The 14,594-nt window shown below is 37.4% G+C and overlaps 1 protein-coding gene across 1 annotated transcript in view; it reads left to right on the forward strand.

Moving 5' to 3' along the window:
* Positions 1-20: 20 nt before the first annotated feature.
* Positions 21-14,594, forward strand: part of LOC129308759 (nuclear pore complex protein NUP205-like) — a gene marked incomplete at its 5' end in the record, with an annotated part of 76,227 nt that continues 61,653 nt past the window's right edge. Inside the window, 13 exon segments of the mRNA XM_054950105.1 lie at positions 21-125; positions 233-343; positions 1,931-2,090; positions 2,179-2,238; positions 2,241-2,263; positions 3,210-3,332; positions 3,430-3,657; positions 4,253-4,342; positions 4,644-4,805; positions 5,138-5,254; positions 5,358-5,564; positions 13,245-13,346; positions 13,423-13,566. Of these exon segments, the coding sequence (XP_054806080.1) occupies positions 21-125; positions 233-343; positions 1,931-2,090; positions 2,179-2,238; positions 2,241-2,263; positions 3,210-3,332; positions 3,430-3,657; positions 4,253-4,342; positions 4,644-4,805; positions 5,138-5,254; positions 5,358-5,564; positions 13,245-13,346; positions 13,423-13,566 (1,632 nt within the window).

Genomic DNA, 14,594 nt, shown 5'->3' on the forward strand with positions numbered 1-14,594 from the left:
AATTTGTTCTTTATTTGTAGTGGGGTTTAATGGGAAGAGAACCGCTAGAAATTGTGCGCCTTGCATCAGGACTCTGGTATACTGAAAGAAGGGATTTAATAACAACTCTCCATTTGCTGTTTAGGGTATCTTCTCACTACTCAAGTAGTCATATATTCATTTGGTGTTTGCTCTTTCTTTTTTTCCCTTCCTCTTTAATGTTATATTGGCTTGACGTTCTTTCCTTTTTCAGGCTGTGGTTCTTGATCAAGGCTTGGAAGAAGATTTATTGTCTGACATTCAGAAATACTTGGAAGATCTCATAAACTCTGGACTTAGACAACGTTTCATATCTCTAATTAAGGTTTGCTTTTTGTGAATTTATTATTTTTCTTTGGACCTTTGTGTATTCAACTATGACATTAGCTTGTAGCAAGGATATTCATGCAACTGTTTTGGCCCTGCTTAGAATAGCTTCCCAAAAAGGTACTTTATTTTTAGTTTCTGGCTGTGTTTGACCAGCAGCAAATGTTGCATTTGAGCAATAGCAGGTTATATGTTTCTTTTGTGGGAAGAAAGTCAGAAATTTGAGGTTCTTTGAAGCAGAGGTAGAAAATTGTTAATTATTAAGACAAAAAAAAAAACCTCCTCACTCAAAGTCTTGTTTCAGTCTCGGCTTTTGTAAGGCCTTGTCAGTGACAAAGGGGGATCTGGCAGTGTACAAAGGAGGATCTGGACATGAAACATACTTTTAAGGCCATTTCAATTCCCATTCTCATTTCCATTCATTTCCTATTCTCATTCCTTTGAAAATCCTGCCAACAAACCCATCAATGCTATTAAAGCTTAAAATACTAAATAATAAAATACATGAAAAATAAATACAAAAATTCAATAAAAATAGAAAACTTGACTGAACTAAACTAAATGAACTCTACTAGCCCAAATATTCTCTTTGTGGCTTCTTGACTTTGCCAATCTTAATGCCATCATGGATGCAACCTTGGAAGCCCTGTTGGATGCCACCTGTGCTCACATCACTATTGCTTGCGAGAAAAATCCATTGAAAGCTCTGATGAGAATATCACCCGAGGAGGCTACAATGGCAAGCCAAATTGGCTTATTCACTTTGCACAAAAATATTTGAAAAAGCCAATTTTGTGGAATTGCAAAGATTGGCAGTTTTGTGGCAGAATGAAGGGTGGTAGAAAGAAGGGAGTGGTCTTTTCGAGAAAAGCTGAATGAGAGGAAGTTGTGAGTGAATGGCTTTTATTGTATTTGATGGTGAAATAGGGGAAGGAGATTTGGAATGAATAACATTATTCCTTTTTGTCCAAATGGTGTGAGTATCGATGATGACGAGATTGAATTTTTGATTATCAATGAGTGTAGAGATCAATGCTTCTGTTAACCAAGAGATATCAGAAATTTGCATGCAATGAACTTTTAGGGCGATAGTTCTTGCAAAACTGCAGTGATTGAAGATGTGATATATCCCCTTGAGTCTGACTTAACAACCTGCCTCTATTGCAGCTGCATAGTTCTTTTCACTGCTGCCAGTAAATAGTATGAATGATTAATTAATTTCCTTTATCAAGTGCTGAATCATGTGTGCTGTTACATGAGACACATATTTTCACTGTGGTTGACATGTGCCAGCCTCCATTTTGTGGATACTGATGTGATTGGCTTTTTGAGTAACATGGCAATAACAACTTACTCTTTGCATATAACCACTTTCAGTTGCATTTTTTTCTTTTAACTTTTTAAATTGATGCATTAAAATTACTAATTAGTGTTCCTATTGATATAATCATAACTTTTGGTATTAATTCCCTTTGCTCTCTTTTAATGTACCATGTGGATGAACATTTCTATGTTTCCTTAAGCTTTTTGGTCTGTTCTTATTTCTCTATAATTATTTTTTGGGCTAATTTTGTTCTCAATAAAGGAACTTAAAAGAGAAGAACCATCTGGCTTGGGTGGACCTCTGTCTGAGCGCTACCTTCTTGATTCAAGAGGTTCCCTTGTGGAGCGGCGAGCTGTGGTTTCAAGAGAAAGACTTATACTTGGACATTGTCTTGTCCTTTCTGTTTTGATTGTTCGGATGAGTAAGAATAGCATCATTTGGGGTGATCTAGGGCTTTAGTTGTCTTCTTTGTACTTCAATTTGCATCATAAGGATATTTCTGTCTTCAGGTTCGAAGGATGTAAAAGATATCTTTTCTGCTTTAAAAGATAGTGCTTCCGAAGTCGGTGAGAAAATGATACTGTCAATCATCAGGTACATATTTACACTTGTTAATTTTTAAAATTTTATATTTTATTGTTTGCATTGCTGTTTTAGAATTTTGCTTTGTTATTACACCCTTTGTAACTGTCTCAAACATTTTAGTTGTGAAAGAAATTATGCAAACAACTTTTTTTTTTTGTATTCAATTTTTTGGCTTTTCTTGAGCTGAATTGTGCCGTGGCATAAGGAACATCATATTGCTATTTGGTGTTATTTTACTTGTGACATAATTTGCATTTCCTCATATTGAATGTAATAAAGGCATGCTTATTGATGTTCATTGCTTCTTGTGGGCTGTTCTTTTTGTAAGGACTGATTTTCAATTATGGAAAACTTTTTCACCTTTATGTGATTGGCATCTGTGTTTTCTAATTCATTTCAGTGAAGCAAATAAGTAGAAAGCTATCACATGCTTTTCTGTTATTGAAAGAAAAAAAGGAAACAATAAGAGCTGATTTACAAAAGGCTGAAGCCAAATATCTTGAAGACAGAAAGTGAGCAATGTGGAGATGAAGTGAGCTGTGTAAAATAGATAGAAATCAATGAAAATTGCATGTTTAGAAACCGGCATAATGGAAAATCAAGTTCCTAGTTTGACATGGAATTGAGGATTTTTTTTTTTTTTGGGTTGTTAAACAAAACACTTTGCAATGTTTGGTTCATTGGTTTTAATTAATATTTGAAGCCCATATGATAGTTAAGTTAACCATGACTAAAAGATGGATAACCTCTTGGCTATACATATGGAAATTGATTCCCCCCCCCCCCCAAAAAAAGGGGATTATTATTTTGATTTCTGAAAGACTAACAATTGAGCAATCAGGTGTACATGTTAAAAAAAATGACTGAATACAAATTTAGCTTTGCTTTTATCAAAAGATGGATGCCTTCTGCTCTATGTTGCTTCCTTACATCTCTATCCTGTCTTTTTCTGCAGATAACCTTTAGTCTTTTCTTTTCTCTTGTGATTGCATTCGTCTCAGATGGTTTAAGTACTGTGCCTGATAAAGCATCTATCCTTTCCTCTGATGCTTCCTTCAGACGAGAATTCAATGAAATTGTAAGATGAAAGATGACTACTGTTTTATGTACTGATTTTTAAGAAATTACAAGTTTATGATTTAGGATGTTTGTTGGTGGCCTTGCATGCTTTATAGGTAATGGCTGCTGGAAACAATCCAATGGTTGAGGGCTTTGTTGGTGGCATTAGGCTTGCTTGGGTGGTACATTTGATGTTAATACTAGATAGAATTGCTTCAAGGGAGTCGATTTCAAGCAGTTCATCAAATGAAATGGGTTATCTTAGTCAAGGCTTGGATGTCATTTTCTCAGAAAATGTCTTTCAGTTTTTACTGGATAAAGTTCTTCGTACTGCAGCCTACCAGGTGCATATTGTATTTGTTACCCTTTCAATATGTAAATCCTCTCAGGTTTAGTTAATAAAACATGGAAGGCATGTTTTCCTAGGATTTGGATTTGACGCACATCTTTGGAGAAGTGCGCCTTTTAATTTATTATTAATTAACACATCATACACATCTTTTCCCATCTTCTTCATCTTCACTTTAATAATAAAAAAGAAGTGCATTTGGTGCACTCATCTAAAGAAATGCACGAGATCCATTTCCTGTTCTCCTACTTATTTTTTATATGTGTGTGTATATATATGTTGAGTTGGGAAATAACTTGTATTATGCTTCAATCGCGTCAACTAGGGTAAGAATTAGTATTACCTATAGGAATATGTTATTTGAATTTAATTATTTTTTTGATTATTTTTATCCTCCATCTTCATTTATGGGTACATCTATAAACGTTCTAATATTTAGTGAAATATCAATTTTTATATTTTTTTTATACTGCTAACTGTTGAACTTTTCATGATGTACTGTGTAAAGTCAGACATTATGTTTGAGATTTTTTCTCATATTTTCATAATTTTACTTCATCAACGCAAGGTAATAGTTCATTTTTCCACAGAATGATGATGAGGATATGATTTATATGTTCAATGCTTATCTTCACAAGTTGATTACTTGCTTCTTGTCTAATCCACATGCCAGAGACAAGGTCAGTTTATCATTTCACTTGGCTATATATTGAATAGAACATGTTGTATTAATGATGGAATGCACAAATCAGAGTTTGTGGATGAACTACTTTGTTATTGTTTAGAGATATTAATAATTGAAGTAAGTAATTTTTACTGTTTGACATATTGGATTTAATTTTGATGTCTGAAATGCACACATGCACGTTTGCATAAAAAAAAAAATTGGTTTGGACTTTTTGCAAAATATAAACCTCCGGTTCTGTTTGTTTTGGCCTTCATGATATTTCATTGCAAACAGTTTTGCTTATACTCCAGCAGATAAAAGAATCCAAGGACAGGGCCATGAGTATGCTTTGTCCATATCGTGTTGGTGGATCACATGATTTTGTGCAGGAGCAGAGCTCAAGTTCTCTGCAGGGCACTGAAGCCAGCCCAACACCATTTGTTTCCATCTTGGAGTTTGTTAGTGAAATTTATCAGGTCTGTTTCATCAAGAAGCAATAGATTTAGTAGAATGTATTTACTCTTAACATACAAACAAATCATGATAGATCTGACAAGATTAGTAGTTGATATCTGTTAATCTGTTGATTGATTTATTGCTGTTCTTAGATCTTCATTCCATCTAGTTATACTGACTAATCCTTTATGGTTACTTGTTTTAGTGAAGAAAATGTGGACAAACCTTTGTTGTTGATCTGCTTTTTTATTGCTGTGTTCTCGATGAAATCTTTGAATGGTTAATATTCATTTGATTGGCTTTTATTTTGATCATTAATTTATTACTAAATAGACTTTCATTAAGTTATCAGAAAGAACCAGAGCTCTTGTCTGGAAATGAGGTTTTATGGACATTTGTAACTTTTTCTGGAGAGGACCATACAAATTTTCAAACGCTTGTGGCTTTCCTGAATATGCTGAGCACCTTGGTAAGAGAATTTTCTGACTGTTAGAAATTGGAGATCTCAATCTTGTCCACCAACTTTCATTATATCCTGTCATTTGTTTTCATATTGTAAACTCCTTTTTCAGGCGTTGAGTCAGGAAGGTGCCTCAAAAGTTTATGAGTTACTGCGAGGGAACGCATTCCGTTCAATTGGGTGGAGCACTTTGTTTGAATGCTTAGCAATCTATGATGAGAAATTTAAACAGTCCCTTCAGACTGCTGGGGCAATGTTGCCTGAAATTCAGGAGGGGGATGCAAAAGCTCTTGTGGCATATTTGAATGTTCTTATGAAGGTTTGACTTTACCTATTATTTGTTATATCAGTTTGTGTTTAGTTGTATTTTAGGGTGCACTTGGAAGTTTAGAATAGAATGCATGGAATGGTTATTTGATGAAATGGGATGGAAAGGAGTGGAATAGAATGAAACATTCCATTATTTGGGAGTTTTATGGGAGGAAGGACTCTCATCTAATTATTAATTATTGTTTGAGAGTTATTATACAATTAATGGAGTGAAATGAATTAAAACTTTTTTCTTAGAATATTATACTTTTGGGTTAATTTTGATGGTAGCTTATGAATATATATATTTTTTGTTTTCAAAACATTCATGCCTATGGTGAGCTTGGGCTGACTTGTTGAATTCTGCCAACAAATTGAGTCTAAGATATAGTTTATATGGGACGGAAGGAATTTGTTGTATTATTACTTCTGCCCAAAAAAAAAAAAAATTGTAGAGTTTCCTTTTTGTCATGAATGTTTAGAGCTTGGGTTAACTTGATTTACATCTAATGGGCCCATAACTAAGGGGTTATTTTCTAGACTTTCGAATGGTAGGGCAATTGTTTGAGGGTTAATTTTTTTTTCATTTTTATTGAGCATTGTGATTCCCTGAGCGTGGTAAGTCATTTAAACTAAACTACCTCACTCACTCATCCTGATATTTCTTTCCCTGTGAGTGTGGGAAGTGAATTCTGGTATCTCCTTGTGACAGCCATTGGGAGGCTGTGGGTTCTTATTCTTAGATGCATCAAGGTGATACAACACTCTGACACACATTGCCACAGATTGAAGCTGAGGGACATAGGGAGAAAATGACAGAATAGAAGGGGGAGAGAAGGGAGACAGAAAACAAAGAGGGAGGAGGAAAAGTGAGGGAACACAGAACTGGATAGGAATAGAGTAGTGGGGAGAAAAAGGGAGGGAGACAGAATGAAGAGATTGGAGGAGTCACTCAAACATTTTCGTTCATCAAAATCCATGTCTGACCATAGTGGCTTTTTTATAGAAGCCATAGCTAAGGTTTCCTTCTTTTGAATGAAACATAAACACTAAAATATAAGGTTTCCTCCCTTTAAGGAAACACCTACTTGTATCCCATTTAATGCATGAAATGATAAAACAAGCCCCTTGCTAAATAAAGTAAAAAAAAAAACAGAAAGTAATAAAATATAAAATTATAGATAGATTTCCTTCTATAGGAGGTTATAGCGATAAGGAATATACCAAGGATGTGTTATGAGGGAAGGGGAAGAAGAAGAAGGAGAGAAAATGACTATTCCATTCATAAAAACATCCGAAATAGGTAGGGCACAGCATATATACCCTAAACCTAGACAAGTGTTAGGAAGGGTCCCACACTGTCAATATCTTCCTACAATTCAGCAACATATGAAAAGGCAATAATAACAGAACACAGAGACAATAAAGCCCTTAAATAAAGGATAACATATAACAATACTCCCCCCTTAAAGACATCCTTGTCCACAAGGATGGGAGCAGTGGAAGGAGTAGCAACATTGAAGTGAGGAAATTGTTGCTTGATGGTTGAAAGATCTTCCCAAGTGGCATCTTCTGGTTGGGAAAACTTCCAACGAATCAAAACTTGAGTGACGGGCAAATGATGGCGATTAACTATCTTCCTGCCTAAGATTTCTTCTAGTTCCTACAAAAATTGGCCTTGATCATCAACTGGTGGCAAAGTAGAGCGAAGGGGAACATTCAGACTAACAAATTTTTTTAACAAGGAAACATGAAACACTGGATGAACGCGGGTGTGGGGAGATAAGTCCAACTCATATGCAATAGCTCCAATACGTCTCACTACTTGGAAAGGCCCAAAGTAACAGGCAACCAATTTATGTAGTGAAGAATTGTTCAATAAGTTCTTTTGAAAGGGATGCAATTTGAGAAAAACCATATCACCCACATCGAATTGACGCTTGGAACGGCGTTTATTGGCTTGCTACCTCATCCGATGTTGTGCTTTTAACAAATGTTGCTTCAGCAGTTGTAATGTAAGCTCTTGAGCTATGCAAGTCCTATCAATCGTCTCATTAGTGGAGTCACCCGCTATATAAGGTAAATGGGTAGGAGGTATACCGTAGACCGCTTCAAAAGGAGTCATCCCAATTGAGGAATGATAGGTGGTGTTATACCACAACTCAGCTAAAGAAAGCCCACTTAGATCATTGTTTTGGAAAAAAACTTGTCATGCAACAGAGATAGCACTCCAAACAACGATTAAGTACTTCTGTTTGGCTGTCAGTTTTGGGGATGATAAGCGGAAGAAAAATGCAACTTAACATAATACAATCGAGATAATTCCTTCCAAAGCTTACCACAGGAAACTGGATCCCAGTCTGAAACAATGGATTTAGGGAAGCCATGTAACTTAACAACATTATTCATAAATGTATTAGCAACATCCATGGCAATAAAGGGGTGCTTCAAAGCCATAAAGTGGGCAGCCTTAGATAGGCGATCAACATCTACCAAAATAGTGGTCTTAGAATAAGACTTAGGAAGGCCGCTAATAAAGTCCATGGAGAGTTCAGACCAAACATGTTCGGGTACAGGTAATGGTTGGAGAAGTTCGGGGGAGGCTACCAACTCTGGCTTAAAGCATTGACAAATGGTGCATTGACACACATAGTTGCGAACATCTCGCTCCATTCCCTTCTGATAAAAGAAAGAAGCTAATCTTTTATAAGTTGGAGTCATACCCGAATGTCTGCCTATAGCATCACCATGAAATAAGTGAAGTAAATCCTCTCTAAGCTTACGATCAGCCCCTACCACGAGTTTACCCTTTTGCTTCAACAAGTGGTGCTGCCAAGTATACTGAGAGTTGGACAAAGGATCATGTTCGAGATCCTTAATTAGGCCCTGTAACTGATCATCAAGAAGCCAAGAGTCACGCACTCGATCATATAAAGGAGATATAAGCAGAGAAATAGCCAAACAGCCCCCACTCGAGCATCTAGAAAGAGCATCAGCTGCTATATTATCACATCCTTTACGGTAGACTATATCATAATCGAGACACCATAGTTTATGAAGCCATTTGCACTGTTCTTGACTTAAATCTTGCTGCTCCAACAGATGTTTCAAGGGCAAGTGGTCTGTTTTGATGATGAATTTCCTTCCCTAAAGGTATGAGCGCCATTGCTTGACAGCAAAGACAATAGCTTGCAGTTCACGCTCATAAGCGGATAATTGTCTCTTGCAATTAGAAAGGGCTTTGCTAGCAAAAGCTAATGGATGGCTTTGTTGAGATAAAATTGCTCCCAAACCATGCCTGAAGCATCAGTCTCAGAGACAAGTTTCATTAAAGTTTGGGAGAGCAAGGACCGGAGACATCATAGCCTTCTTAAGGGACTCAAAAGCTGTTTGAGCTTGAGGGGACCAGACAAATCGCTCGTGCTTCTGCAACAATGCTGTGAGAGGGCTACAAATAGAACCATAACTCTTGACAAAGCGTCGGTAATACCCAGTGAGACCAAGGAAACCCCTTAATTCCTTGACCGAAGAGGGAGTAGGCCACGAAGCTATTGCTTCTAACTTCTTGGGGTCTGCCTGAATGCCATTTGCGGTGATGACATGTTCAAGATAATCAATTTGGCTTGCAGCAAAAGTGCACTTTGAAGCTTTGGCAAACAATTGATGATGTCGTAATAGTGATAATGTGGCCTTCAAATGGTCTAAGTGAGTTGCCCAATTGCTGCTGTAAACTGAAATATTATCAAAGAAGACTAAAAGGAATTTCCGCAAGAATGGGCGGAAAACTGAGTTCATGAGACTCTGAAAGGTAGCAGGAGTATTTGTGAAGTCAAATGGCATTACCGTAAATTCATACAAGCCATCATGAGTGTGAAAAGTAGTTTTTGCAATGTCGCCTTCATTCATTCTGATTTGATGATAACTTGCTCGTAAATCCAATTTAGAAAAAAATTGAGCTCCTGTCGGTTCATCTAGGAGTTCCTCTATAATTGGAATTGGAATTGGAACAACATTGCATAATTAAAAGCTGGCGATTGTCGGCGACTGTGATGTGAAATCCTTGTCTTTCATGAATAGGTAATCAAAGTCTTTTAGCCATCTTAGAATCGAAAACATTGTGAGTGCTTCTTGTGTCAATGAGAATAAGGACCTATTGATGCTTGACTCGCCCCTGTAGACGTAAGGTGGAAACACCGTCTCTGCCTTCCATAGCATTAATGGTGCCCGTGGCTTCTTCAGGCTCAATGTCGTCTCAGGCATCTTCAAAAGCTTCATGATCATCTTCAACAAGCAAGACATAAAGTTGGGAGTCCTTGCACTTATGATCACTGCTATATCGATCGCCGCACCAGTAGTAGAGGCCCAGACGCCCGTGTTCATCCATGTCATGTTTGGAGAGGGCCCTGTGAGGCTTAGAAGAGGCCGATGACGAGGCAGCTGTTGGAGGTCCAATTTTGGGCTTCTTAGGTAATGGGCCCATGGATGAAGTAACTTTAGAAAGGGGGTCTGACTCAAGACTCAAGTGGATTGATAAAGGAACCTGAGAAGAGTTGGCTGCTTGAAACACAGACGATGGTGCGAAACAGCGCGATCAGGACGCAGAGGCAGGAGCGTGGTCGTGAATGGCTTTAATGGTGGGGACTTGACGGCGTGCAAGCTTCATGGTGCTGGCTAGGGACCTGGGTTGAAAACTTAGAATGCTTTGCTGGACATCACTCCTCAGTCCACTGATGAAACAATTCATCGCAGCATCATCAGGTAAGTCCACCTCTGTCAAAAGCTCATCAAACTTCTCCTTATTCCTTGATAGAATCACCCATCTGAAGCTTCTTAATGGCGATCATGGGGTTGTCATCTTTAATATCATCGAACTTAGTCTCCATCTCCTTGAAATAATCATCCCAAGAAATATCGGATAACTACCTCTGTTTCACGAAAGCCAAATGCCAACGCAGAGCTCGTTTCTCCAAGTGAATGCTTCGGAGTTGCAGGCGGTGCTCGATAGGCGTTTCATCAATAGAAAAGAATTGACGACAACGGTAAGCCCATCCTCGAAAATTAGTACCATCAAATTTTGGGAATGAGATGCGGCTGTGTTTTGTTTGGGACCGAATAATGTGAAGGTGGAGTGGGAAGAAGACCTTGGAATGAACCAAACTGAAGGGGTGGGGTGAAAATAGGTGGTGGGGGTGCAGAAGCTTAGAGTGTCGTTGGTTTGGATACTTAGGGTGGTAGAAGAGGTGGAAGAGGGACAAATATGGCCTGGGACGATGGGGAAACTGTAGGCTCGGGGGGCAGAGGAGGAGGTGCATAGGAAGGTTCACCTATTTCAAAGGTGGGGAGGCGAGGAGATTGAGTGGTCAGAATTGAGAGCTTGGTTGAGATGTCTGAAAGTTGATTCAAAAATTGGGTTAAGATTTGTTTAATCTTGGTTATATGGTCGGTGTTTTGATGGACTAGGGTAGATTGCATTTCAAGACTATGTTCTAAATCAATGAGTCGTTTAGTTGAGGACTGTGTCTCTGGTGGAGAAGAAGAAGGAGAGAAAATGACTATTCCATTCATAAAAACATCCGAGATAGGTAGGGCACAACATATATACCCTAACCCTAGACAAGTGTTAGGGAGGGTCCCACACTATCAATATCTTCTTAGAATTCAGCAACATATGAAAAGGCAATAATCACAGAACACAAAAAGACAATAAAGCCCTTAAATAAAGCGATAACATATAACAAGATGATACTCAAATTGTTGGGCATGGCAATGAAGATTGGGTTGGATGCTTGATTGATTGACACTCGACTTCAAGATATTGTGTATTTATTGGTGGAAACTTAATTTCTTGAAAAAGCAAGAAGCAAAATGTAGTTGCTAGGTCTAGTATTGGAGCAAAATATCATGCAATGGCCTTAGCAATATGTGGGCTTATTTTGTTAAAGCAGCTTCTTCACAAATGGAAGTATGGGAATGTTACTAGAATGGATTTGCTATGTGACAATTAGGCTATCAAGCATTTATAGCTTTGAATCCAATGCTTTATGAGAGGACCAAAAACATTGAAATAGATTGTCATTTTGTGCAAGAGAAGATTCAATAAGGCCGTCTTGCTACCAAATATGTCAGTTACAATGATCAACTAGTAGACATACCAGCTAAAGCTCTCCAAGGTCCTCAAATAAAGTATCTTTGTAACAAGCTTAGTGCATAAGACTTCTACCCACTAGCTTGAAGGGAGTGTTGTGATTCAAAACAAATATTATTAATGTAGATGCTATGGCTAACTAGATTGTGAAGAGGAATATCAGTATGTATCTTTTGTAATTATTACTCATTATTCCTTTGTCTTGCACATGCCCCTATAAATAAGACAAATTTTAGTTCAATATAGTCATCGACTACTTTTCCAAATCTCACTTTCTCATAGTTCTCCTTTGTTTTCTTTAAAGAAAATTTCTGCATCTTTAACACTTAAGAATGCGAAAACAAGGAAGACCAATTATTTTCTCGAACATCTTGGAATGGAAAGTTCCTTCATCTCTTCTCTTTTTATTGGCTTTAAGTAGGTTGTAAAACTTTGTTTTCACTTTTTTTCTTTTTGTTTTGGCATAGAAAAAGTAACAAGATTTCATTGAACTACTCAAGGTTGCAAGAAAATAGGAAGCCACCATTTTCCCTACCGTACATTGTGTTTCAATATGCTACACATAGTAGCAAAACCTCTTTGATGATTTATGTGAAGTTAGGGAAGAGCTCATAGTGTATGGTGTTGATAACCATGATAACCATGCATGGATCTCTATGGGTTTCATTAATAGAGAAGCAAGCAACCTTAGCTTTAATGATTCTTACCTCCATACTTGAGCTTGCCTATACTAATTGATGAGCGCTTGACAGTTGACACCATCATTTCCGTTACTAAGTGTGAAATGGGTGGGTTCATTTTTGTGTCATTCATTTTCTTCTTTCATTGAATAATGGGTTGCTCAAATTGCATGAGTCAATAGGCTCCCTCAAGTTTCAAATAGGCATAGGAGTTTCCCACTTAGTTTAAGGCTTCTCCAACATCTTACTTTCTTAACCTGATTCATGATCCAATTTTTCCCTTCCTAATTGTTATCATGGGCTCCCTCAAGTTGCAAATAGGCACAGGAGTAAGGCTTTGGGTATATGTTTTAGGTGGTGTTAGAATGAGAGTGGGGAAAAATTAGTTATCGTTAGAGTGAGAGAGAGCAAGGAATTTAGAGGTCATGCTAGATCAATAGTCATGGGTTTTTGTTTTCCCCCTAATTGTGACTAAGCACTATCATTACCTTTGCTTCATCTCTAATTCTTTCACTTTTTAGAGCAGCTTCTTAACCTTCTCCTTTGCTGTTGTTTCAATTTCTGTTCCTATCTCTTTGTGGCCTGAACATTGATGGTTCTCTTTTGTGTTTTTCACAGCACTCTTCCGTTTTAAGAACTGAAACTTCCATTGTTGAGTTTAAAGTGAAATACATGAAGAAGTTTCACCTAATTTGTGAAAAATCTATTTGTAGCATTTTCATATTGAACCTAGACCCTTTGTTTATGTTAATGTGGCAACTACTTGTTTCTTTGTGGAATGTGCAATACATTCCCTTTTATTTATTTATTTTTCTTTAATGGCAAGGGATAGTGATTTTCATATCATCTATTGTCTGGGGTACAGGTTGTGGAATATGGGAACCCTATTGAAAGGAAAAATTGGTTTCCTAATATTGAGCCATTGTTCAAGCTTCTTAGTTATGAAAGTGTGCCTCCTTATCTGAAGGTATAACAATTTTATGTCAAGGTTCTTATTGAAATTCTTGCATTGTTTGTCTAACAAGCATATTTTGTGGAAGTAGGGTGCTTTGAGGAATACAATAGCTACATTTGTTCGTGTTTCTCCATTATTGAAAGATAGCATTTGGACCTATCTTGAGCAATATGATCTACCTGTAGTTGTTGGGCCTCATTTACAGGATGGTCCACAACTTATGGCTACTCAGGTTGGTTTTTTGGACTTAAGTGTTCTCAATGTACCTTAGAAAATATTTCTATTAAGAAGTATCATTTTGTTTCTTTACTTCCTTTTTGCTTCTCACAACTTCTCATTGGTCTTGTGCATTCATGTTATCACATTGTGTGAAAAAGATTGATCAATATTGAAATCTTTGTATAATATTGAAGAATTACTGAGCAAAAAACTGAATTTTTACTGTACAGTGGGAGGACCCATACATATACACATACAGACCATGATATCAGCCGAGATATATGGCCAAGAAATAAGGGATAGGGAGAATAAAATAAAAGATTTCCTAATATATCTGATCCTATAATAACTATCAGATATTTACATTAAATATAGTATATTTCCACACTCCCCCTCAAGTTGGACCATAGATGTTAATCATGTCTAACTTGCAGATGAAATAATCAAACTTATCTCTACTCAAGCCTTTTGTGAGAACATCAGCTGTTTGCTCCCTTGTTGGTATGTGTCTCATCTGGATGATACCAGTATCAATCTTCTCTCTGATAAAGTGTTTATCTATCTCAACATGCTTGGTCCTGTCATGTTGGACTGGGTTGTGTGAGATGCTGATTGCTGCCATACTGTCTGAATACAGAGTGATAGGTAGGTTAACATCCTTTTTTAGTTCCTCAATCACCCTTTTAATCCATATACCTTCACAGATTCCCAAAGCAATAGCCAGCTCTCTTGGCCAGTCACGAGGTGTGCGACTTGACTTGAGCTCGCACTGGACGAACTCTCCAAGCCAGTCGACTCTGTATTTCGGTGAGTCTCAGGCTGAAAGCTCGAGTCCATGTTCGTCTCTGATGATTCAGTTGCTCGTTCTTCTTCGAGCTCTGATACCATGAAGAATTACTGAGCAAAAAACTGAATTTTTACTGTACAGTGGGAGGACGCATACATATACACATACAGACCATGATATCAGCCGAGATATATGGCCAAGAAATAAGGGATAGGGAGAATAAAATAAAAGATTTCCTAATATATCTGATCCTA

The sequence above is a fragment of the Prosopis cineraria genome, unplaced genomic scaffold (assembly GCF_029017545.1).
Source record: "Prosopis cineraria cultivar Desert tree isolate PC_DT_omini unplaced genomic scaffold, ASM2901754v1 PC4, whole genome shotgun sequence".
NCBI lineage: Eukaryota > Viridiplantae > Streptophyta > Magnoliopsida > Fabales > Fabaceae > Prosopis > Prosopis cineraria.